This window comes from Vombatus ursinus, unplaced genomic scaffold (genome assembly GCF_900497805.2).
Source record: "Vombatus ursinus unplaced genomic scaffold, bare-nosed wombat genome assembly UNPS02014802.1, whole genome shotgun sequence".
Classification (NCBI taxonomy): domain Eukaryota; kingdom Metazoa; phylum Chordata; class Mammalia; order Diprotodontia; family Vombatidae; genus Vombatus; species Vombatus ursinus.
Genome location: NW_020954580.1, coordinates 8,401,986 through 8,429,319, shown reverse-complemented (window position 1 = coordinate 8,429,319; position 27,334 = coordinate 8,401,986). Strand labels below are relative to the sequence as shown.

At 39.2% G+C, this 27,334-nt stretch overlaps 1 protein-coding gene across 1 annotated transcript in view; it reads left to right on the top strand.

Moving 5' to 3' along the window:
• Positions 1 to 27,334, top strand: part of XRCC5 (X-ray repair cross complementing 5) — a 113,934-nt gene extending 86,600 nt beyond the window's left edge. Inside the window, exons 17-21 of the mRNA XM_027873620.1 lie at positions 7,209 to 7,318; positions 8,463 to 8,559; positions 10,295 to 10,362; positions 25,984 to 26,055; positions 26,893 to 27,334. Of these exons, the coding sequence (XP_027729421.1) occupies positions 7,209 to 7,318; positions 8,463 to 8,559; positions 10,295 to 10,362; positions 25,984 to 26,055; positions 26,893 to 26,907 (362 nt within the window). The 3' untranslated portion in view covers positions 26,908 to 27,334. The remainder of the gene's footprint in view (positions 1 to 7,208; positions 7,319 to 8,462; positions 8,560 to 10,294; positions 10,363 to 25,983; positions 26,056 to 26,892) is intronic.

The window sequence follows — 27,334 nt, the reverse complement described above, 5'->3', positions numbered from 1 at the left end:
GGGAGAACTCATAGTGTGCAGGAATGGGCTCTGACAATAAAGACTGCATCTACTCTTCTCTTAGTGCCTGGGGTTTTAATTTAACACATCAATGAAAAGGCAGCATTTAAAAGAGGGGAAAACACCCAGCAGCACTTGCTTTTATTAGTGCAATTTGTAAGAAATTACAGCATTTAATGAGAAAATCGTTAAGCATGAAAAAATGGGCTGTGACTTAACTTGTGGAGCTTAAATGGTGAGGTTTTAATTGACTTTGTTAGTTATTGGTAAGAAGAAACAATGATGATAATAATAATACACAAAACTGTGAGTGCTTCCATCCAGTTGAGGTGGTCAGCACTTTATCTGCCTTGGTTCATTTTCCTTTTCCACCAACTATGCATATTATCTGTCTGGAATACTCCATCTGTCTGAAGGCCACTGACGTTGCCTCTTGCAGAGAGGGAGGGTAGGCAGTTGTAAGCTGATATACAAGGAGGCTTTAGCCTCACAGTTCAGCAGAACATTTTTAAAGATGAGGGCTGGGTATTCCTATGTCTACTTTCCTGTCAAGTTGAAGCTAATAAGGGAAGGTGAGTGGTGTGAACAGCATCCTGTATACAATAAAGCTCATGGCTTTTTCTGGCACTCTGGTCTTAGTATTCTATACATGATAATCCATTTTGTTCTGTTTTGTTTTTGAAGACCTGGGACCTCCTCTCTGCATGCTCTTACCCAGTGATGTCATCAGCTCCCATGAGTTCATCTCCATACAGATGACTTCCAGGTCTATGAGTCCCAGTCTCTCTTCACTAGCTGCCTTTTTGACATTTGAAACTGGATGTCCTGGAGGCATCTTAAATTCTAACATATCCAAAACTGAATTAATTATTCTCCCCACCTCCCAGTGCTCCCCTCTTCCCAACTTCCCTATTTCTATTGAAGGTACCACCATCTTTCTAGTAAGTTAGGTCCACATCCTCAGGGTCATCTGTGACTCTTCCCTGTACTTCATGCCTCACACTGAGTTGTCAAGCTTTGTTGATTCTACTTCCGTATCATTTTTCACATCTGTCTCCCCACTTGCCTAGCCATCAGCCTGGTCCAGGCTTTCGTCATCTCTTGCCTGGACTATTGCAACAGCGTTTGAATTGGTCTCCCTGATTCCAGCCTCTCCCCTTGACAATTCATCGTCCACTTAGCTGCCAGTTTGATGTTCCTAAAACACCATGCCATTTCCCCTCTCAAGAAGCTCCCTCTTGTCTCAGAGATAAATTACATAGTCTGTTTAGAATTTTAAAGCTCTTCACCATCTGATTCCAGACTACTTTTCCAGGCATATTACATATGACACTTCTTCATGGACTCTTCATTCCAGTTCAGCTAGTCCACTTGCTGTTTCCCATTCATGATATTCCATCTCCCATTTCAGGACTTTGGCAGAGTCTGTCCCCCACGTTTGTAATGAACTGCCTCTTCCCTTCTGCCCTGTAGCTTCCTTCAGTCCTTAAATCCAGTACTAGCTCTTATATAAGGTCTTTCCTAATCATTTCAGTCAGTCACTAGTGCCAGTTCTCTAGAAATTGTTGTGTATTCACTTTTCATATATTTTGGACTGACCTGTCTGCCTGTTTTCCCCCAGTGGATTAAGAGCTTCTTGAAGCCAGGAGCTGTTTCATTTATCTATCACTTGTGACTAATACAGTATGTGGAAGGTGCTTAATAAATGCCTGTTGGACAAATAAATGGAATGGATACAGATAGGAGGTCTGGAAGATAGGCCCTTGTTCCTGCTGTTGTTTTGGGGTGAAAGCATCTACTTTTCATACCTTGGTTCTCAGAAATGACTTCTCCACTTACTGTACTTATTTTCACATACGTTCTATCCAATTGTGCTGTCAATGTTTGTGAATATTTTCTCTTTTGGAACTGCAGGAAAGGGATATGTAAATAGAAACATGCATACGATAAATTCTGAAATCGTCTCCCTATGTGAAATTATGCCAAAAAAAAAACCACCAGGCTTGTGGGGAAAATGAAGCTGGGGCATGACACTCAAGAACTTCATCACTGACACATCAAAAAAGACAAGAAACTAATAAAAATGGTGGGAAGTGCCATTGAAACAGACATTTTAAATGGCTAAGAATTAGATAAATACTACAGTAAATAGTGGTGGTGTCCAAGGTGTCAGGCTTCTGCTTCATCAGCACTCCAGCCTGGGATGGCAGAACCAGTGGTTTCAGACAAGAGGATGACCTCGCTGGCTGCAACTCTGGGATGGTCGGGCAGGGGCACTGGCAGACAGTGGAGGGGATGGTAGAGTTCTTGAGTGTGTCCCAGCCCTCCTCTGCCCAGATCTTCTACTGCGCTGGAGAATACATGATAAATATGGCACTTTACCACACAAAAGACCTATCATTCGCTTGTAGGAACAGGCATTGGAAAGGTGACTGCCATTTGTGAGTTATTGTGAAGTTTTGTAGTTGTCTATGTTCTCGCTTTTTCTTGTGACAAAGCCTCACATAAACAACCATGAAATTTGTTTTTATGCTCCACTTGTTTCCCAATATATCAATCATGTTACAACAAATTTGCATTTTCAAAATGAGCATTGCAGCTGAACTGACTGTACATAAGGAAAACTCCCATCATTCACAGAATCCACTGTGTATAAGAATAGGACCGTGTTAGTGGAAATGCCATTTTTAAGTAAAAATAACTGATAAAAGATTTGAAAGTTATTTATAAGGTCTCTATGTGATTTTCTAATACGTAATCTGAGTTCCTTAATAAGAGCAGAGAGAGTACAGATAATCCTTCTTCCCACTTTTATTTGATTCGTACAGCTGTCTGATATTCCTCAAGGTTGAGCCTTTTACTCCTTTGCACAAGAAACGACAGTGGCTCCTTATTGCCTTTCTGTTTAATTTTTAGTCCATTGTGATTTGGCTTCGACTTCTGTTTCTAAATGGATTTCACATGGTTCTTCATCTTGGGATCCACATTCTACCTAACAGGCCTGTTGGCTGTTCCCTCTATGTGACATCCCATCTCCTCCCTTCATGCCTTGCACAGGCTGCCCCTGTGCCTGTAGTTCTGCCTCTTTACCTCCTTTGCTCCTCCTACATGTGACCTTTTTACTCTTCACCACCCCTGATATTACCTTCTCTTACTTTGTGTATTTTTTGACTTATCTGTGTACATGTTTTTTTTCTTCCAGTAGAATGTAAGTATTTTAAAGTTGAGGACTACATGACTTGCATATAGCAAGCATTTAATAAATGTTTGTTGAATTCACATAAAGGAGAAGAAATTCTCCTCAAATATTATTATTTTCTGACTTTGGAGAAATCCATTTTTATGAAATCATTTCAGTCCTAAGCTATTCTATAAAATAGAATTTATCTCTCTTTGTATAACACCATGTCTGGATATATTAATTATTGTGCAACATATATCAATATGTGAACATATTAGGCACTCATTTTCATTCATTGTACCAGAACAGAAGCAGCACTTTTATGATCAGACTTTGTTTTGGTTGGATTTGTTGACATGATGCCTGTTATTTCACAGCACCAGGTAAAATATAGCATTTGCATATTTCTAGCACAATGCAAACTTTAAAACAGTGATTTTAATTTAGCATTTGTGTTTGTTAATAGGTGTCAGACAATTGGCTACCTGTTTATGGTTTTTCAGGTGGATGATTTGCTCGTTTTAATTAGACATCTGTTTCCATTTCTTCTATAACAACAGTAGCATTGGTAGTAGTAGACGTAGCTGACAAAACTGGCCTTTTTATAATTGGCTTAATTAATTGATGTCATTTAAAAAAGACATTTAAGTGTTTAATATTTTTAGTTTAATTAATTTATTTTTAATATTATTTTTTAAAATGAAAATTTATTGTCCTTGGCATTTAAAGATGATGGAACTGCTTGTGTCAGTTTTCTTCATTGTTCATCTCTCTGTAGTTTGCACTTTGTAAACAACTAAACTTACGCATTTAGCCCTGAGCTGGAAGGAACTGAAGTTGGATATCTTGTGTGACGCCTGGCTTCAGAGAGGTGGCGCAAGATGCCTTTGATGGGCCATGATGTGGGTCAGGTGTAGTCAACCTTCTGGTTTACTGGACCCTACAGACAGTAAAATCACCTAATAAATTGTTTCCCCTTATTACATTGAAAGCATCTTGTTAGCTTAGAACAGAGGCGGACAGTTTCATTTAAAAAGCAAGGCAAAGTCAGAGACAGATTAAGTACATGACCTGTCCAGGAGTGCTGGTATGTGGTGAGGTGCAGCTATCTTAGTATGACTTTTTTCTAGCATTATAGCCATTTCTCTGGGGAAAGAATATGGAATGTGCTTGCCTTTGTGAGAAACTGTTTTGAAGATAACAATAAGGATTTAGCACTTTTCATGTTATTTGTTGCTTCTGAGAGTAGCATAAACATTTTAAGCATCACACTCTTGGTGTTTGTGTCTCAAGGCTAATTTTGTGTATCAACATCTATACTCATTCAAGATGGTGAATTAATATCTGATGCATAGATGAAAAATGGAAAACTACAGATGAGACATTTTCCAAGAGACTTCTTAAGATAAATGATGGCACTTCAGCTAACTTAGTGCCCTGAGATTGATAGCTATTCCACTGATCATTTTTCTGGATTAACTCCTAAAGGGAATTATTGAATCACTGGCTAATTTTGAAGTCCATTATGGTGAAGTATAATTGTGGCTGTGATTCACTGGGTGTAAAGACCGACAGGGACTGTTCCCTAGGCCTATGATGTGAATGAAAGCCAAGGGAAATACACTAATGATGAATGGCTCTTCATGTGAAAAAAAGTAAAAACGTAAGCCAGCTAAAGCTGAATATTATTTTTGGCTGCCATCTGTTTTCTTATACCTTTATTAGAACTGGGAGTGAAATGTGAAATACCACTAAACTATGGAAGAGAAATCTCCTATCTTTATTCATTTCTGATATTTTGATATGTCAAAGCATCATCCATCACAGATCTTCCTCGGTGTCATAATAGTTTGTTATATTCAGCAAACCAAAACATAGTCTCTAGACACTATGGGAGCCCAATCTTCAGCCATGTAACTGTATATTCCTAGTGGGATGGAATCCAGTGCTTTTTATTTCTCTGACACATAAGATTAAAAACAAGTTTATCTCACTACTTTTCCGAAAGCTATAGAAAAAAAGCAATGTAAATCCAGTAAGTAGATATGAAAAACAGCAGTACGTATTATCCCCATGTAAAGAAACGAGTCTAAAAGGGATCACAAAGACCTTGATCTGAAAATATAGGTTGGATCCCCTGGTTCCACTTAGCTTTTTCACAAAATTTCTGTTAATAGGATCTTATAGGGTGTGTGTGTATGTCTGTATGTGTGTGTGTGTTTTAATCTGGTTTTCTTACTTTTGAGCCTTCTCTTTAGTTGCATTAGGTCCCCACATAACTTGGAGGTTATTGAGTTAAGTATCTCTCAGAGGCATTTTTGTATTTTGTATTATGAGTTGTATTTGCACCACAGTTTCTCAAAGTAGGGAATCTCTTCACCCCTTTGTAAGAGAAGCCAGGGACCCTAAATCTGTGCAGTTATGTTCTCTGAACTCTTCTGGAAGTTCTTAGTTGTGTCCAGTGTTCTAATGTTGAATGAACTGAATATCAAGGAGTATGAGAGAGTGCTGTCCTATGTGGTTGGTGTGGAAGATAGCAAATATTTTCATTACTTGATCTTTTCATGCTGTAGAAGAGAGATAACCTCAGCCAATAGGAGCATTTTGGTGATGGTTTTCTGTTCTGCTTACTAATCAAGGCTGTGTTCCTTGGTAACCTTACTAAAAGAGATTCAACTGAACATGCATTCTTTCTTTGGAACTGAAGATAGACATTAATTCACAGCTTCAGGATGAATTGGTTAAGTTTTTTGAAGTCACAGGCCTTTCCATTGATCCCTCAACTTGTTTATAGTGAACAGGCAGGTGAAAAAGAGGAAATAGTTTATAGAATTTTTTTCTCTATCCCAAGCTGATGTACTAGAAATAAAATTTATCTTTTCACACACACTCAAGGGGTCTTTAAAAAGTGTTTGAAATTGGATTTCTTATTTTTCAGAAGGCATAGATCAGTGCACAAGCTATTGTTGTTGGCGGTGTCTTGACCTTAAAGTTTTATTAAGAGTGTCATTGGTGTCCTCTTACAATGTATGTGCTCTTTCTTAGTCACAAAAGTTCTAAGTTGAGGAAGTGATTTGGGGAACTGTTCATCTTGGAATTTTTCAGTCATTCAGCATTAATTACCAAACAGCAAAGAAAGCATCTGTAGGGATAAATGATGAAAGATTTATTTTAGAGCATGAGCCTCCAAGAATTGTGATCCCACATGATATCTGATTGGATGGTCTTGTTTTAGTTCTGCTCAGCCAATCAAGATCCCTGGTGGTTCTTATGTGTCTTATGTGTCTGTCCTCCTATTTTTGATGGCTCTTCCTTCAAAAGTCTAGTTTATTTCTTGTTTGGCAGCCTCAACTTACAGACCATTTTTCAGCCATTGACCCCCTTGGAAACTAAAACATGTGAAGCTTTCTCAGGATGGTTGTCACTGCTGGTCACCAGTTGGGGTTATATTCACATTTGTTTTTAGTTGAAAGTGCAGGAGTATAGAATAGCACCATGCAGAATATAGGAGTATAGAATAGCACTCAGGCCAGCCTGAGTGTACAGTGTGATTTAATCAGCAACATCTCTAAATATATAAAGTAATTATATTTAATTAGTGAAGAATGGAAGCAAGCATTGCTTAAATGGTCTTAGAACATGTTACCAAAGAAAATTCAGTTCTGGATCTAATCATACTTCTTAGACCAGATATATTTTGTATTATGAGTTCATCTAAAAATGAGACCTTGGAATGGCCCAGATGACCACTAAATTCTAAAGTAGTCCTAGTAAAAATTAATGATGCAGAGGTTTCTGTACCAAAAAGGAACCGTTAGCTATAATCAGACCCATCCTGAGCATTGAATACCAGTGAGTATTATAGATAGTGATGAGGGGTTTGTATGTAAACTGCTGAATTCTTAGGAATGAATTTTATATGTATTACCTACCCCCAAAAGGAGCTTATTTGTTGTATATTATGACCATGAAAGGCTTGAAAAGTAACATGAACACAGGGAAGTGACCACTCTTCCTTATCTTTCAGTAAGCTGCCAGTTGATACACCACATTGACCAGTTTTTGGAGACCAAAGGGCTACAGTACTATATGAAGAGCCTTAACTGCATCAAAGCATTCAGAGAGGAAGCAATTCAGGTAGCCGAAGTCTTTTTTTTTTTTTTTCTCTTGGCTGGGGCCCAGACCTTTCCAAGACCCAAGGACAGTGTTAAAGGGTAGAGATATATAGAACGGCCCGAAGATCAGTAAAACATGCTTGTCTTTGGAATAGCCACTCCTTTTCTCATCCCTGGTGAATGACAGGACAGGACCAGAGGGCAGAGAAGAAGCCATTGATTTACTAGTAGTGTCACTTTCAAGGGGAAGGACAGAATGAATGGTTAAAATGTTATATTCTCAGTAAGTTATCATATCCTCTTCCTAAGGAGATGAACATTTCAAGCTGTGAAGACACAATCTTCATTGTAAAAAGGGACTGTATTTTGTGACTGGATAGAAGAGATGCAGCAGTGTGAAGTGTTTTAATAGTAATCTGGGAAAACAAGAGTTGGCTGTGCAGGCTCAGGATTAAAACTGAGAAAAATTGGGGCAGCTAGGTGGCTCAGTGGTTAGAGCACCAGTTTTGGATTCAGGAGGACCTGAGTTCAAATCCCCGCCTCAGACACATAACACTTACTAGCTGTGTGACCCTGGGCAAGTCACTTAACCCCATTGCCTAATCCCCACCCCACCCCACCCCCAAAAAAGAAAGAAAAACTGAGAAAAATTAATGGGGAAAAAATGTTTTTGTCTTTTGTTCCTCCCCCCTTTATCAGAAGGAAAGCAAGCTAATACAAGAAATCAGATCATCATACAAGGCAAAAATATATTCTCTGATAAACAGGCCTTGTCTTTTTTGGTTTAGATACCTAAAAAGATTGTACAGTCAAAAAAAATGGAGAAAATTTGCTATGACCAGTATAGAATAAAACAGATTCAGAAGCCAAAAACCTCAGTATATTAGCAGAAATATAACAAGGCTTTCCTTGTAATTTCTAAAATTACATAAATTACATAAGCAAGATTTCTAGGGCATAGGCTACATGCAAAAAGCACTGTACAAGATACATGACCCTGCTCAAAGAGTTTTCCAGACAGATTGTCCCTTGGCATTACTATTTTTATTATTGTTGTTGTTATTGTTATTATCATTATTATTATTAGTGTTACTGAATATTGTAGCTAAAAAATCAGAAACAGGAATATTTTGTGTTTCCTTTTTCTTTCCCTTTCCCCACTAAAGTTGTCAGAAGAACAGATCTTTAACAATTTCCTGCAAGCGCTGCGAGACAAAGTGGAAGATAAAGCCCTGAATGACTTCTGGGATATCGTTGTTCAAGGTAAAGAGGCATTTTATGTTTCCTCCAGCCAGGTGGGTTGTTTTAAATATAAGTGGTCAATTGAATGAGTCATATTATGTGGGGATCTGTTGGCTTCCCATTTAGATTTAAGAAATGCCCGGGATTCAGTACACCTGAAGCTGCTGAACTATTGTAAGAAACATAACTTAAGTGATTAAACATACTTTACATTTTGTCCTTCCCTTACTGCCAATCATGTCCTGCCTTCTATTCCTGTTCTTAGTCAACTTAAAGTATGCAAGCCTACGCCAAGCATCACTCCACTCTCTTCTGAGACATAGAGATACCAAGATGCACAAAGCCAGACACAAGAGAGAAGGGAAATGTATTGATCTCTTTTAGGCCTGTTGTAAAATTTCCATTCGGCCCATTGCCTGATTTCCTTTAGACCTACCCTCATTTTTATCAGGTTCCAGTTGCAGTGTTTATTTACTAAAATTTCAATTTATTTTCTGAAAGCATATATTTTGAAAGGAGCTGATATTGGCTAGGGTACTCACTCATTCATAATAAGAACTGGAAATTATTTTCAACTTTGTTCTTTTTGTACAACTTATTTGTGGAGGGAGTTGAACATATCTATTCACCTTGAAATAGAACTTCATCATACAGGCAGTCATTTCTTTGACAGTTAATTTTTCAGTTCTTTTAACTTCTGCATTGGGGAGCAAAAGTAATTAGAATAAGTAAGTGAATGGGCATAATGAGAGAGAGATGGAGAGAGAAGATTTATATAGGACCTTTTGGTTTGCAAAGTACTTTGAAAACATTACCTCATTTTATCCTCTCAGCAATCCTGGGGAGGTAGGTGCTCTTATCCCCATTTTACAGATGAGGAAATTGAGGTAATCAGAGGTGAAGTGACTTACCTAGGGTCCCATAGCTAGTAAGTGTCTGAGCCTGGATTTGAACTACAGTCTTCCTGATTCCAGGTCTTGGGCCATACCCTGTGTCACCTAATGCCTATAATAATTATAGCTAGCATTTATATAACATTTTAAGGTTCACAAAGAGCTTATAAATATTATCTCATTTGGAAATATGAGTATTATCTCGTTTTATTTAATCCAGATCATCTGTATGTCTTTGCAGCAGACCATAGATCCAATAAATATTTGTCATATACTTGTAGCATGTTGAGTCCCTGGACAAAAAAGTACAGAAATTACTTGATCCCCTGATCTTCTGAGAGCAGCCATTCTTTTGAGACAAAACACATAACCATCACCATTTCTAATAGCATATGGATTAAACCAGCATGTACTTCAGTGAGTACCTCCTACACCAGCTACTTAAGAATGGAGAAAATCATGGAAGGACTAAGAATTGAGAAAAGAGGTCTTCTCCATTTGAATTGATCTCCCCAAACTTAGTCGATATACTCTGCTGAAATAGTTAGAGTTTATATGTGACACGCATATGGGTATCTTGCCCTCCTGCCTTTTTTATAATATGTTCATAAGCAAGATTTCTAGGGCATAGGCTACATGCAAAAAGCACTGTACAAGATACATGACCCTGCTCAAAGAGTTTTCCAGACAGATTGTCCCTTGGCATTACTATTTTTATTATTGTTGTTGTTATTGTTATTATCATTATTATTATTAGTGTTACTGAATATTGTAGTTCTAAATCTGGGAGGGGAAAGGACAGTGGACAGGACTAGTTTGTTGTAATTCCTGGGACTTTACCATGTGGCTTCTTTTTTTTTTAGATGGGATCACTCTGATCACAAAAGATGAATCTCCAGGGAGCTCTGTAACAGCTGAGGAAGCCAAAACGGTATGGGTAAATCACTGTGTCTTTGGTCACTGGGTGATCGAGGGGGCGACATTCAAGAGGAGGGTCTTCCTTAACTAAATAAGCATTTCTGTTCTGCAGTCAGCCGGTAGGCACTCAGTAGTTCCAAGGTTCCCATAGGAGAAACTAAAGTTGTCTAGATTCCCGTACTTCGAGTTTGTTTCTTAACACTCTTTAATGCTGTTGAAAGGGAAGAGGCTAATGTGACCAGACCATGGACTATTAGCTGACACCTTAGCCGTAACCCTGATGAAAGTCAAAGTATATCTTGCCCATGACAAGAAATTTTTAAAAGGAAAGAAAGATAATAAAAGCATTTAAACAAAACCAACCTATTTATCAACCGAGTCTGACAGTGTATGCAGTGTACATTTAAAGAACAGAGGTGATATCTATTTTTGTGGAGCTTACCAATGAGGTAGAACTCCCCAAGATCTTCTCAAACAGAGGTACCTGTGAGGGATGCCCTGAGGATCAGTTGTTCATTTAGTCCACCCTCTGTGGACAAATGTCTTTACTGGGCACTTTGGGGAATTTTAGAAGCAAGACAAGCTGTGTACCGTGTCCTAAAAAAGAGGATAGAAACCAAGATGTCTGGTCATTCACATAGAGTGTATTCTTGGGTTTGTTATTTACTCTCTTAAAACCACTGTCTGCTGGTGGTTCCTCCTATTGGTTCTAATTCTTACTTACAACATCACTAATGTGAAAATATGTTTAATAGGAATGTTCATGTAGAGCCTATAACAGATTGCATGCCATCCTGGGGAGAGAAGGGGAGAAAAATTTAAAACTCAAAAGCTTATGGAAGTGATTGTTGATAAATCAAAATAAATTAATTAAAAATAAAACACTATGTCTGTCTGGAGGAGCATCTCTCGCCTCTTTGAAATGTGATGTGGATTTATTTATCTATTTTTAAGAGCTGCTAAGATAAGGTAGATCAAGAAGACTGTTAATTAAACAGAAGTGCTACAGAGAGGAGTTTCAAGCTGCATGTCCAAGTGTGAGGCTGTGTCCTTAATTCTCATTTAAATTGTCTAAAAATGTTGAATTTTAAGAGAACGTCGAGAAATTTGCATATCTTTGAATAGAGGCAGAAGGGGTATGGCACAGTGGACCAAAAAGGATGGATTCACACAGTAGAATTTCAAGTGAAACAGCACTGTCCTAGCTCAGATAGTTTGTTATTTGTTGCATAGCTTTCACGGGTTTCTCTGTACTTGACCAAAGAATATTTGCTCTCAGAGATTTATTACATTGTAATAGGAATAGTGTGAAAGTTTAAATGAATTGCCCAAAGTTACAAAACCAGTTAGAGGGAGAGCCAAGACTAGAACTCGGTTCTCCTGACTCCCAGGCCATTGCCCTTTCCACAATACTACATTGCCTATATTTATCTATAATTCTGATTGATTTATCTTCATTCAAGCATGTCTTACCTTCAGGGTTATCTGAGAATTCTTCATTAGTGAAGGAGAAAAGGGAAATAGAATGTTTTTATTACTATAGGACTGTCTTTTTCCCAAGAAACTTTATCCTTGTTGTTAAAAGTTAACTGGCTTTGAAAACTTCAACTGTTGATTTTAGGAGGTATTAGGTGAGGGTACTGTGAATGGGAACTAATAAATAGGACTAGGCAGGAATGCTCAATGAGACTTTGGCTCATGGAGGCTCACTCCCTAGAATACTGCAGGAAATTCATGATTCAGCTTATCTTCAAAACCAGAGTAGGAAAGTATAATTATTTTTAAATATTCATTTAAATTCCCTTCAAAGCAAGAGTTGAGTTTGATCATCTCCCAAATAATCAATTAAAGGAAAATGACTTCATAGAGAGATTGAAGGGTAATCCTCACAATTAATTTAAATTCTTCCTGATTTTTTGTTTTAATTAAATTAATTAAAGAAAACAGGTTATCAAATTCTTACTTTTAAATAATGGCGATTTAAGGGGAAATAAATTTCCCCAAGAGGTTCATTTTTAATAAATAAAAAAAAGTTAAATTATAACTTGGCATTCATGCACCATCCAAAGGGGAACTGGCTCCCTCCACCCTATTCCAGAAATGAAGAGTAAATATTTTATACTTTGTGTGGAGAGACAAAATGATGTTTTGGTAACTGCTATGACATGTTGACTCATTTCTTAATATTTCTTTTAAGTTTGCTATTTCTCATCTAATTTTCTGAGGCTCAAGTATCACATTTGAATTATTATCACAGATTGTCAATAAAATCAATAAAGGCTAAAGCCTTTCAACCAAATTTTTACTATTATCTGTTGTTATTGTTTAGGATTTCATTAGCACTTGATATTCAGAAAAGTTCATTTTTTCAGTATTTATTAAAAACCTTATTTATTAATTGTCATCTAATTTTTACTTGGAAACTTCTAAGAGAAGTGTAATATCCAAAATGAATCAGATAATAGTCTTTATGTAGCTTGTGAGTACCTAACTAGGGTTGTACCTCATCTGCAGTGTTACATTCATGTTTGGGTACCACATTTTAGGAAGGGCATTGGCTAATTGTGGAAAGGTGACCAGGACAGGTGACTCAGGGTCATGTCATATAAAGATCATCTGAAGGAACTATGGATGTTTAGCCTGGAGAAAAGAACAAGAGGTGACGTTATAGCTTCCTGCAAATATATAAAGGACTGCCACTTTCTGCATCACCCCAGAGGCCAGTACTAGAAACTGTGGATGAAAATTGCAAAGGGTACAATTTAGGCTTCACAGAATCAGAGTTGGAAATGACCTCAGAAGTTCCATGAGTCTCATTTGTACCTGTATTGGAATCCCAACTCCCAACTACTTTCTGAGGGTGCTTGTTCCTTTTGGAGTGACTTCAACAGACAAGGGATTTTTCCTTACATTCAATTATTGTAAATGTGTTATTTATTTTTAGCATTCATTTTTTTAAAAACTTTTGAGTTTTAAATTCTTCCCTACTCCTCTCTCACCCATTGAGAAGGCAAGAAATGTGACATCAGTTATTCATGTGAAATCATGTAAGAGATATTTCCATATTAGCCATGTTGTGAAGAAAAACTCAAGAAAAACGAAGTGACAAAAATTATGCTGCTATATGAAGACTTTATTCATTCTTTCTGTGGAGGAGGATAGCATTTTTCATCTAAGTCCTTTGGAGTCTTAGATCATTGCATTTCTGAAACTAGCTAAGTCTTGCAGAGCTGATGCTTGTACAGTATTGCTGTTCCTGTGTACTATGTTCTTCTGGTTCTGCTCACTTCACTTTGTTGCATCAATTCATGTAAGTCTTCCAGATTTTTCTGAAACCATCCTGCTAAGGATTTCAGTATTATTCCATCACAAAAATCATACACCAGAGCTTGTTTAGCAATTCCCTGATTGATGGGCGTTCCTTTGATTTCCCATTCTTAGCCACCACGAAAAGAGCTGTTCTAAGTATTTTTGTACACATAGGTCCTGTTTTCCTTTTTTTTAATGTCTTTGGTATATAGACCTAGCAATGGGATTGCTGGATCAAAGGGTACTGCCCTTTGGACGTAGTTCCAAATTGTTCTTCAGAACAGTTGGATCAGTTCACAACTCCATCAACAGTACATTAATGTCTTAGTTTTCCCACATCCCCTCCAATAATCATTTTCCTTTTTTGTCCTATTAGCCAATTTGATAGGTTGTATCTCAGAGTTGTTTTAATTTGCATTTCTCTAATCAATAGTAATTTGTAGCACTTTTTTATATAATTGTAGATAGCTTTGATTTCTTTTTCTGAAAACCGCCTGTTCATGTCCTTTGATCATTTATCATGTGGACAATGACTTGTATTTTTATAAATATGTCTCAGTTCTCTTGAGAAATGAGGTCTTTATCAGAGGTAGTTGCAAAAATTTTCCCCCAGTTTTCTGCTTTCTTTTTAACTTTAATTGTATTGGTTTTGTTTGTGTAAAAACTTTTAAATTTTATATAATCAAAATTATCTATTTTATACTTTATAATGCTCTCTATCTTCTTTGGTCCTAAATTCTTTCCTTTTCCATAGATCTGACAAATAAACTACTCTGTGCTCTCTCTCTCTCTCTCTCTCTCTCTCTCTCTATCCCCCTCTCTCTCTCTTTCTCTCTTTTTTAGGCAATTGGGGTTAAGTGACTTGCCCAGGGTCACACAGCTAGTAAGTGTCAAGTGTTTGGTCTGAGGCCTTATTTGAACTCAGGTCCTCCTGACTTCAGGGCTGGTGCTCTATCCACTGTGCATCTAGCTGCCCCTTCATGTTCTCTTAATTTGCTTGTGGTATCACCCTTTTTGTGTAAATTGTGTACCCATTTTGACTTACCTTGGTATATGGTGTGAAATATTGGTCTATACCTGGTTTCTGCCATATTCTTTTCCAGTATTCCTAAAAGTTTTTGTTAAATGAGTTTTTGTTTCAAAAGCTTCAATCTTTGGGTTTATCATATACTGGATTGCTATGGTCATTTACATATAATGTAATATGTACCTAATCTATTCCACTGATCCACCATTCTATTTCTTAGCCAGTACTAGATTGTTTTGATAATTACCATTTTATAATGTTGCTTGAAATTTGGTACAGCTAGACCACATTCCTTCATGTTTTTTTTTTTCCATTGATTCCCTTGATATCCTTGACCTTTTGTTCTTCCAGATGAATAAAATAAATTTTTGGAAGTTTGATTGGTTTAACTAGTTTTTTAGTTGATTCTCTAAATGAATCATTCCCTTTTGAATTCTCTAATTTGATTCTCTAAATGAATCATTACCCTTTGATCCAGCAATTCCACTGCTTCTGTTTTATGGGTGAGTTCATCGCATTCACATTCACAATTATGCTTACTGTGTATTTTCCTCCTTCCTATTTTTTTCCTGTCTGTTCTCTCTCTCTTTTTACTCTGTTAAAAGTCTGCCTATATTTGAATTGTTTCTTTCTGAATTCATCGTATCATCTGTGAAGAGTGATAATTTTGTTTCCTTGTCACCTAAACTAATTCCTTCAATTTCTTATTCTTAGAGTCTTACTACTATAACTAGCATTTCTAGTACAGTATGGAATAGTAATGATGATAATGGACATCATTGTTTTACCCCTGATCTTACTGGGAAGTTCTAGTTTATCCCCATCATAGATAATGCTTGCTGATGGTTTTAGATGGATAATACTTATCATTTTAAGGAAAGCTCCATTTATTCCTGTGCTTTTGAGTGTTTTTAATAGGAATGAGTATTGTATTTTGTCATAAGTTCTTTCTGCATCTGTTAAGGTAATCATGTGGTTTTTTTGTTGGTTTTGTTATTGATATGGTTAGTTATGCTAATAGTTTTCTTAATATTGAGCCAGCCATGAGTTCCTGCTATAAATTCCACATGGTCATAGTTTATGATCTTTGTGATATATTGCTGTAATCTCCATGCCAGTATTTTCTAGATATATATGTTGTTCCCTCTTTAACCTATTCCCAAAGAGAATAAGGTTCCAGCACTATTCACCCTTCCCTTATTCATCTTTTTCTGTATCAGTTTTTCCTTTTATGCCTCATTTTTTAAATCAAATTAACCAGTGATTTATCTGTTTTATTGGATTTTTTTTCCTTATAAAACTACCTCCTAGTTTTATTTATTAGTTTAGAGATTTTTTTTTCCTTCAGTTTTTTTTTTTCATCTCTCTTTTGATTTTCAGGATTTCCATTTTGGTGTTGCATTGAGGATTTTTAATTTGTTTTTCTAGTTTATTTACTTGCATACCCAATTGATTGACTTGCTCTTTCTCTATTGTATTGACGTGAGCATTTTTCCCGTAAATCCTGCTTTGACTTCATCCCACAAATTTTGATGCGTTGTCTAATTTTGTCATTCTCTTTAATGAAATTACTTATTGTTTCTATAACTTGTTCTTTGACACACTTATTCTTTAGAATTAGATTATTTTATTTTTAATCTATATTTCCATCTGTGGCCCTTTATTGAATATAATTTTTATTTTATTATGGTCTGGAAAAGATGCATTTAATATTTCTGCTTTTCTGCATTTGATTATGAGGTTTTGTGCTCTAATACATGATCAGTTTTTGTGAAGGTACCATGTACCACTGAGAAAAAGGTATACTCCTTTCTATTCCCATTCAGTTTTCTTCAGAGATCTATCATATCTAACTTTTCTAAAATTCTATTCATCTCCTTAACTTCTTAATTATAGTATTTTTAGATTATCTAGTTCTGAGAAGAGAAAGTTGAGGCTCTCCAGTAGTATAGTTTTGTTGTCTATTTTCTCTTCTGACTCACTTAACTTTTCTTTTAAGAATTTGGATACTATGTCATTTATTGCATATATGACTAGTATTGATATTAGTTCATTATCTGTGGTACCTTTTAGTTTCTCTGCTTATCTCTTTTAATTAGACCAATTTTTGAAAGTGTGTTTCTTGTAAAAAAACATATTGTTGGATTTTTGTTTCTAATCCATTCTATCTGCTTCTGTTTTATGGGTGAGTTCATCACATTCACATTCACAATTGTGCTTACTGTGTATTTTCCTCCATCCTATTTTTTTCCTATCCGTTCCCTCTCTCTTTTTACTCTGTTAAAAGTCTGCCTATATTTGAATTGTTTGTATCTGACTGCTTGCAGTATTTTTCTCCTTGACCTGGGAGTTCTGAAATTTGGATTTAAGTGAGACTGAGTTGCATGAAGTTGTCAGCCTTATTGTCTTCTAGAGTCATTGAAGTCCAATGGCAAGGCAAAAGTCAGGATTACTGATGACGGTTCTGGATGCAGTGGATGACCTTGGCATCTTTGATGTCCGACCAGAAGTACTTCACAGTGCCTACTTGTGCTAACTTCATGACAATTGGAACAAAACCACCCATTCTGCCGGGGGAAGTTTTCACACGCTTGAAGTAGACATTCCCCTAACTTAACAATGGGTTTGAGACCCCTTGGTTACCCTCAATCATGTTTAGCCCATCTACCAAAATCGTTTACCAGGGTTTGGCTGCTGCACATGCTACAACTTCTTGGAGCCAGAGTTGGGAGTTGGGTAAATCAGATGGACACCAGAGATACTAGTCTTCCCTGAACACCCTATGCCCCTTTCAAATATTCTTATGGACTATTTGTGCCCAACCTGTGGTAAAGCCTTCCAAATTCATATTGGTCTGATCAGCCACAGTCAGACACACTGTGCCTTGACCTCAACATAGTTAGGTCATTTTGGTCCTCTTTGAGAACGAAGGACAACAGTCAACCGACTAATTCTTAAATTATCTCTTCTTGATCTAGTTTCCAAATCAGTTTTTCCAATGAGATATTTCACATTTTCTTTTTTTTATTCTGTCTACTACTTATTACCTATTAATATCCTTAGTGAAAATGCCTGTGATGTGTGCATATATGATTCTCCTATGGATCTTATATAGACAGGAAAATCCTAAAGATTTTTATATACACTACTTACCTATAGGACTATGTGGTTAGTAGTTGTGATATTCCCTTAGACACTTTTTGGCAGCTGTGTGGAGCATGGATTGGAAAGGAGAGGGGATGTAATCAAAAAGGGCAGTTAGGAGATCATTGCAGTAGTAGCAGCATGTAGTGGCTGTTCGAGAGATATTGTCAAAGTAGAGTTAACAAGACTTAGAAACTGAATGTGAGAGGTGAGGGCAAGGGAAAGACCAAGGATGATTCTGCCTTTACAGACTTAAGTGAATGGGAAGATGTTCCATGAATGGGAAGATGTTCCATTAATGGAAAGAGGAGCTCTTTGAGCAAATTCAGGTGTAGGGCACAAGATGAAGAGTACTGCTTCGAATAGCATGCATTGGAGATGATAATGAGACATCCAGAAAGAGTATCTAGTAAACAGAGGCTAGTGTGGGCAGGCACACATCTGTGCTTTAGGAGCATCAGCTTGCCAGCTGTGTGGAGGTTGGACTGGAGAGAAGAGACACTGGAGGCGGAGGCAGGGAGAGGCAGTCAGTCGGCATGGGCAGACTTTGATCGCTGCGTGGGCAATGGACTGGAGACAGGGAGAACAACCAGAAGGCTATTGCAGTTGTCCAGGCGTGAGATGCCAGGGGTCAGGACCAGTGTGAGACAGCTGGTGGCACAATGGACAGAGCACTAGACCTGGCATCAAGAAGAACCGAGTTCAAATTCAGTCTCAGATGCTTAACTAGCTGTGTAACCTTGAGTTAGTCACGTAACCTCTGTTTGCCTTTGTTTCTTCAACTGTGAGAATGGGGATACTGACAATAACAGCACCTTCCTCACAGGGTCTTTGGAAGGATCAAACGCGATAACATTTGTAAGAAGTGCTCAACATAGTGCCCTGGCACATAGCAGGTGTTACTTAAATGCTTATTCCCTTCCCTGCTGTCAGAGGAGAGAGGGAGCATATACATGAGATTTTTGAGACGATAGAATTGACAGGACTTGGCAACAATTGGATGGGAGGTGGTGCTGTGAGGAGTAGGGGATAACACCAAGGGTGCAAGCCTGAGTAACAGGGAGGATTGTAGTACCCTCAGAAATAATAGGCAAGTCTGAAAGAGGCAAAAGTTTGGGGAAAACACGAGTTCATTTTTTGGACATGTTGAGTTCAAGATGTCCAGTAGGCAGTTGGAGATGCAAGCATGGCAGTTAGGAGAGAGGCTCAGGCTGGCTCAATAGAACTGAAAGGCATTTGCATAGAGATGATAGCAGCTGAATCCGGGTGCTCATCAGATCACTAAGCAAATTACCATAGAAGCAGAAGAGAAGAGGACCCCAGGACGCTCTCTACACTTCCCATCATCCGTGGTGAGTGCAAGATCAAACAAAGGAGACGCTGAGGGAACAGTCAGACAGATGAGAGCAGAATCTTAAAACCCTGGAGAGAAGAGAGTGTCCTGGAGAAGGGGCTGAGCAACAGTGTCCAAGGCTGCTGAGGTCCAGAAGGATGGGGAGTGAGAAAAGGCCTTGGGTCTCTAGTAATTTTGGAAGGAGGGCCTGAGTCAAGGTGATCTCTGTGTGACTGGAGAGAAGAGGACAGCTAAGAGCTATGTTGTCCGTGGGATTTGGCACCTGATTGGATGGGGTGGGCAGGGCAGATTGCAGAGATGACAGTAGTGAGAATAGCTGGTGTTTATATAGCTTTGGCTCTGGATCTGTTACCTCATTTTATCCTAACAATAACCTGTGAAGTAGGTGCTGTTACTTATCCCCATTTTTCGTTTGAGAGAGGTTTAGTGACTTGCCCAGAGTCACACAGCTAATAACTGTAAGAAGTACTTGAAGCAGGATTTGAACTCAGGCCTTCCTGACTCCAGGTCCATTCCTTTTACCCACTGTGCCACCTAGCTGCCTGAATAAAGAGAGAAGGATAACTCCAATGTTACAAGCCTGGGTGACTAGGAGGAATCCCTAGGAAGGTGCCTGGGCAGAGGTAGGGAAGTTAGGACAAGGCTGGATTTGGTGAGGGAAGGCATGAGATGATCAGCAGGCCCAGGCTGCACTTGAGGGAGGTCCTGATGATGAGAGCGAAGGAGTGATCACTAGGCAGGTTCCCCTAGTAAAAGAGGCACAAGCTACATACAGAACAAATAGCAACAAGCACCGGGATGAGGAGGGTAGGGAGGGAAGGCTTCCTGCGGAAGGCGGGATTTTGGTCGGGACTTAAAGGAAGCCAGGGAAGAGATCATCGGGGGAGTGGAGGAGCGAGAGCTGGAGAAGCTGTGTGGAGTGGTGAGGCGTGAGAAGACTGGCAAGGTGGGAGGGGGCCGGTTATGAGGGACTTTGAATGCCAAGCAGGCTTTTGTGTTCTATCCTGGGGGTGATGTAGAGCCACTGGAGTTTGTTCAGGGGGGCGACTGACATGATCAGATTTGCCCTTTAGGAAAATCGCTTTAGGCTGAGTGGAGGACAGATTGGAGTGGGGCTGACCCCCCACCAGCTATCGCAGTAATCTAGGCATGAGGCGATGAGGGCCTGCATCAGAGGGGTGGAGGGGAGGGGAGCATATTCAGGAGATGCTGCAGAAGTGACACCAGCCAAAACGGGGGGTCAGCAGTGTTTGGAGGGGAATCCCAGAGGTGGCCTGTGGCCGTGTAATCATTTGCTGAAGGTGTCGTAAAAATCATACTTTATGCACTTAACTTTTCCTGAGTTATCTGCTCTCTTCTAGCGATGAGTGACCATGGACATTCTTAAACACTCATCAAGCTGTTTGACCTCTCTGAGCCCCAGTTTTCTCACCTGTAAAATGAAAGCACTGGACTAGGTGATCCTCTCAGGCCCCTTCCAGCTGTCAACCTTATTATCTTTTGAATGGAAAATAAATAAGCAAGGAGAATTCAGTTGTAGGAAAGGATTAAAGCTGGGGAGCTTAGAGGGAGGGGAATGGGGACATAGAGATCAGGTGGGGAAAAAGATAGTAGAAACCCATCCGGGGCAGCAGAGGGGAAGGAAATTACCACAAATCACAAGAGCCACCTCTAGACTGTGACTCCCAATATTCATTTCTAATTTCATCCCCCAAAATATGAGCTTGAAAATCGCCCTGACCAGAGAGGTGCTGATGGCAGTTCTCTCCCTTGGTCACTTCTTACTATAGTTATAGTGGTAAAAAAAAAAATCCAGACCAGAGAAATATTTAGCAGTATTTAGCAGCAGCACTGATGCTACTGCTTTTGTTGATGTCTTGGGTGCTAGAAGCCTTGGCCAGTTCTGTATTGTTGTATCTATCTAAGCCCCTGTAGTGGACAGCATCTTTGATTAAGATGGACATTGGACGCTTGAGAAGGCAGCAGGCTCCTGGCCATTGGCTGTCATGGCACATGTAGCAACCCTACCCCCACTACACAGATGCAGTGGCGCTAAGCAAGTGGAGTCTGACATGGGCAACAAAGCAGTCCACACACGTGTTGTGTGTGCTTGTCTGCCATTGCTAATTGTGGAAGCCCTTGTTCGGCTCCCAGGAGCCTCGGAGATCTTCAGAACACAGATGAATTGTTAACTTCCCTACCACACTCCCTCTCTCTGGTGAGATGATGACCTACAGAGGACATGAGTAAAACCCTGTCCAATGCTGAGCATAAGCAGAATGCATGCAGACACACACTGTCCTTCAGAACGCTTTCATACATCTGTATGTTACCCTGTAAGAACTTCCTAATGGAGACTCGTGCTTCCAATAGCAGCTGTCTGAGGAGCAAACCAAGGTCAACTCATCTCTGTTTTCCGATTTTAGAGACTCTTAGCACTGGATGGTAACTTAGATTTTTCTGCCTTTGGATAAGATTGCATTCCAACCACGTTTGAAAGATAGCTGCCTACTCTTTTCTTAAAGATCTTCAGAGGAGGAAACGGAATCCTTTTTTGATAACAAGACAGTAATTGTTGGAAAGGGAGTGAAGCTAGTGAGGGGTGAGCTCTAAAAATAGGAGTTGGTCCTTTGCAAATCCTTTACTTTCCAAGTGCATTGCAAAGAGAGAATGAGCAGCGATGAGAGTTGACTTTTATTCCATTGTACTGTGTTCAGATTATCTGTTCTTTTTATTGAGAAAACAGGCCCATCACTATATTCCCTGCTAGAACTGTATCCTCCCCATCACTGTGCAGACTGGCAATTACTTGCAGTTAAGAGCTTGGAGGATGGGGAATGATATTTTGAAGATATCAGCTTTGCCAGAGGCTTTGGGAAGGATAATGGATGGCAGCTTAGCTTTTAGACATAATTTGCTTACGCAGAAATGCAAAGTGGATCTTGTCAGGAAAATCAATTGCAGATGTTCAGTGCTTGATGGAAATGAAACTTTCTGTTTGCTGCTGTGTGCTTCTCCCTGGAAAATTAGCCCAGGCTCCAAGAAGCATTACTCATATTTAATTTTATATACAATGGTCATCCTGAACAAGCAGACTTGTCTTAAGATCCATTCTTTCATTTCATTTTGAGGCTTGCTTTGGTAGTTGGGAGGAGACTGGGAAATAGAACTGCAGAAGGGTAACAATGGCATAAAACCCACAAAGCTTTTGTATTAATAAGTATTTTTAAAGCCCTTACTGTGTGCCTAGCACCTAAGTGATAAGAAAGTTACAACAGAACTATTAGACACAAAACTTACATGTGAAATTTATAATTTGGTTACGAAGATAATGATTCTAAAGCCAAATGTCTGAACTGAGCTGGTGCATAGGTCATACATTTATGGCCAGCAGAGGTTTTTGGTAGTGGTTGTTTTCTCTCTTTTAGCTGAACATTTCTGATGTAAGTTAATGATAGTGAGTGGGAGAGGAAGAACAGAAGAAGATGTGGCCTTAAAAGTGATGAGCTTAAAGAGAGTAAATACAAATCCTTATTTGGAAATTACAGAGCAGATCACATGGTCAGATACATAAACCATATGCAAATGAATGTTTGGCCCTCTTATTTCATTCACCTGATTGGGACCTTTGGGAAATCCTAATCACAGTTTTAAATTGGGTTAAGAATATAATACCTACCCAGTATTTCTTTGACTTCCCCTGGTACCACTGGTTCCCAGTCTCAGGTCAAGACCCAAATTAGTTGTCAGTGGCTTCACAGTTTCTCTCACTTAGCAGCCGGACTTGTTAAAGGAGGGAAATCAGTAACAGGAAGAAGAAAAACTCGCTCTGGAACCAGTATGAGAGCACAACGGTAACATTGACAAAGCTTGTAATCCCTTCTCCTCCACCTTCCCCCAGCAATAGCATCCTGACAGTGGATCAGATAATCACCAACTCCTTGGGTGCCATGCTCCATCTTTACTTTCTGGCCTCCCAGAAAGCAAGGGGGGTAGAAGGAGGAGGAGGGTAGGAGATGGAGGAAGTATGGGAGAATGGTACAGTCAAGAGATGCTAGAGCATAGAACAGCATAAAGGCTTGTTTTTATATTTTGTTTTGCCAGAGTGACAAAAAACTCCAGATATTTGCTACTTTCTTTAGGTTTTTTTTTTTCTTTAATAGGGTTGCAAAACCTCAGTTTTATCCAGTTTAAGTGTCAAATCGAAACAAGATTGGGAGCCACTGTCTTATAAAAACAAACAGTAAGAACCATGTGAGCAGTTGAGGCCGTATTTTGATGCTAGAAGGCAGTGGAAACATTTCTATTCTGTCCTCAACTTATGTAAAGCACAGAAACCTTTTGAAAGATGGAGAGATATAGACATCTGCAGCTGAACCAGAAAGCTAGGACTGACATGAAATCTTTTTTGTTTTTTTCCCTCTCCATTTTGTGTGGAGGCAACTGTATGAGAACATCACTGGATGGGGGAGGCAGTCTCGCTAAATTAATTTTCTGTGTACACTGTCATTGAGAGAATGAGTCACAAGGCAAGTGGGGCTTTCTCCCTCTGCCCCTTTCTTTTTTGGATAGGGGAAAAAAAAGCAACTGCTGAGGATACCAGTACTTTTCCACCCTCTTAAATTATTTAGAATTGACTGTTCACTGTGCTACTAGATCATCCCACAGGATTGTGGCATTATAGATGATGAAACATAGCTCTTAGTACAGTTATCTTACAGTCTAAAGAGGGACAGGATGAATATGGAACAAAAATGGTCTAGTCACTACCATGGGGGACCTGACCAGTCCTTTCCCTTTGTAGATCTCTGAACCTCGGTCTGGTGCCTTGGTCTGCCCCAGAACTTCTGATTCTTTTTAGGTTTGTCTGTCTGGCCTTATTGGAGTACCAGGGGCAATCTGGTAACATCTGTGAATCCCTTCTCAGAATAATATAGTTATCACAATGCTTTTAGAAACCAAGTTTATGAACCCCAAGTTAAGAACCCTTGCTTAAGAGATTGTCTTGTCCATCCTAATAATTGTAACCACTTTTCCAGCACACCTGACGCTGAAAATTTTCAGACAAGGAAATTACCCAGTTTCCTATGGTAACTCTTTCTTATTTTTCATGCCTTTTGAAGGCTCATAGAATCATAGATTTAAAGCTGGGAGGGACTGAAAAGGTCATCTAGTCCAGTTTCCCCCCCCCCCCATTTTACAGATAAGGAAACTGAATCCCAAGGAGGTTGTGACTTTCCCACGGTTACAGAGGTGGTAAGTATCAGAGGCAGAATTTGAACTTGGGTCCTGTGACTTCAAAACCAGTACTCATTCCACTCTACCTTAGTTTTTTCCTTTTATCTTATTTCTGCACCCCTCCCCCCCATCCTGTCTTAAATAAAGATGAAGAATTTATGCTCTCTACCTTACATGACAATCCATCGGAGACTTGAAGATCATCCTTATGCTCTCTTCAGAAGAGCTCAAACCAAGTTTTGGCTTTTCTTTTTTTTTCATATTCTTCACAGTCTTAATGGAATTGAGGTCATGAGTATCATCCCTAGTTTGTACAGGTGGAAAGTGATATAGCAGACAGATCAAAAGAATTGCTTAGGGAAGATAGAGGATTGGATATTAAATCATATTTACCATTGCAAAAGTCAAAGGCGTTGGCCCTGTCCCATTCACAAACGCTCTGCAATTCCACACACTTCCAACACACATGGACCATTCTGTATACGTTATTCTGTAAGAGTCTTATTTGCTCCGATTACCCATTCTTTGTATATTTATTTGTTAACAAGTCAAGTCCACAGGAATTTATATTAATTACTGCTGCTTGCCAGGCACTGTGCTAAGCATTGGGAATACAAAAAGAGGCAAAAGACAATCCCTGTTCTCAAGGATGTCATGTTCTAATGAGGAAGATAGTGGGAAGTCCGATCTGTACAAACAAGCTATATATAGGACAAATTGGAGATTATCAGCAGAGGGAAAAGGCACTAAGATTAAGGAGGACTGGGAAAGATTTCTTGCAGAAGATGGGACTTCGCTGACCCTTGAAGGAAGTGAGGTGGTAGACATGAGGAAAGAAAGCACCTTAGGCATGGGAGACAGCCAGCGAAAACACAGGAAGTCAGCAGATGGACGTCAAGTACAGGAAACAGCAAGGGGGACCATGCTTCTGGATCCCAGGGTGGAGAGGGATAAGATGTGAGAAAATGAGAAGGGTAGGAAGGGCTTTAAAAGCCAAATAGAAGAGTTTATATTTGATCCTGAAGATAATAGGAAGATTGAATGGGGGACTTCATGGTCAGACTGGTTCTTAGGAAGATCACTTTGACAGCTGCATGGAGGATAGATTGGAGTGGGGAGAGACTTGAGGCAAGCATTGCAGTAGTCCAGGTGTGAGGTGATGAGGGCCTGCACCAGAGGAGTGACAGTGTCAGAGGAGAGAAAGAGACTTAGAAGGCCTTCAAAGGCAAGAATTATAGGCAGGAGTTCTCTGAACCTATAGGTCCTCAGTAAATGTTGTTGACTGACTTAACAAGCCCTTTCAATCACTTTGGAGTCCTTTCCCTCAAAGACGCCTCTACCTTAATACATGCTGTTGAATCCCAGATAACTTTTTTCAAAATCCTCAGTTACATGGGGAATAGATAGGTCAAGATAATATTATACCTCTTCTGGAGGCTTTAAAACGGAATGCTATTAGAGTAGGTGTTTCTGAATATATGAAGAGAAGCAGAACTCTCCTTTACAGCCAGAGAGAGATAGAGAACAACACTTCAGTAATTTAATTGTCTTTATATCCACAGTTTCTGGCCCCAAAGGAAAAACCAGCCGAAGTCATGGATGTAGCAGAAGAAGGAGGAGATGTGGATGACTTAGTAAGTATTGGAAACATAGACTGGGCACTTGGATGACTGAAATTGCCTCAGCTGTGAAGAGAGCCAGGGAAGCCACTTGTCAGACTTATTTCTTCTTTACATTTGAGTTTCCTACACGATGGAGTCCCCCTACATGACTTACTCGGGTCCATTATAAATTTAATCAGATAGGTAATTTCATAATGGCACGTGCTGGGTTCTGTGGTTTCAGTTTTGTTATTTACAAAGATTAATCCTCCCATTCAAAGGGCTAAAAGAGAGCCAGGGATACTATTCCTTTGATAACAAAATTGGATCATTTACTGAAATTGCACTTAACCAAAAATGAGATATACACATAGCAATTTGTGTGGGTTTACAAATAAAAACCATTTTTAAAAGCCTAATTTTTAACTGTTCTCTGTCAGCCCAGTACAAACAAACAGGGCTCATTCTGGCCTTGATCACCCTCCAATGTTGATGATTGTAAGCACTAAAGTGATGATGGTTGTGTCTCTAGCTTTCCCATCTGAAAACTTCCTTCCTCTAGACCGGTAGCAGCAGCCACCTGCTGAAGGCTGCATCTTGTGATTTCAGTTTTTATCGTAAGAAGCTCTCTTCTCTCTTAAGTTCTCTAATGAAGCAATTCCACAAAAGTCTCACACAGGTGTGAAGTTGTTTAAGGTTTTCAGTAGACTGTGTATACATGTGCATCGTGTGTAGATTTGTGCAACCATTTTTGTGAAGCTGTTCCTACCTGGCGTCCCTTTCACCTTCCAAAACCTCCCTTGTTCACAGAAGCAACACTGGGAATGGTAGCTTGACTCGCTTCTAAATTCTTTCTTTTTTGTTTTATAGCTGGACATGATGTAGGCCATGGAAAAGAACATGAGAACAGAAGAGCATTGTGGTGGCTGCAGGGCCTGAGGAAGACCCCACAAAGGGTCTTCTAGGGGAGGCGACCAGGAAGCCATTCCAAGAGGGACCTGCAGTTCTGACAATGACCTAGAGATTCCAGGCCAGAGGCTGAACTACATATCAATGTTTTCTATGTGAGTCAGTGAGTTATTTTCTTAAGCTACAGAAAATGTACCTGCAGAGGTGATACGTGGATACTGAGAGACGATGCCCATTCTCTTCTCAGTGTTCTGATCTTTATCATTTACTACTGATATTGGAACATTATTAAAATATCCTGTTAAGTTCCAAGTGAACAGATGCCATTCTTGACATTCTTGATCACCTAGGTTGTGCATGTATCATTGTTGTGAGGACAACCAAAATAAAGTCATTTTCCTCA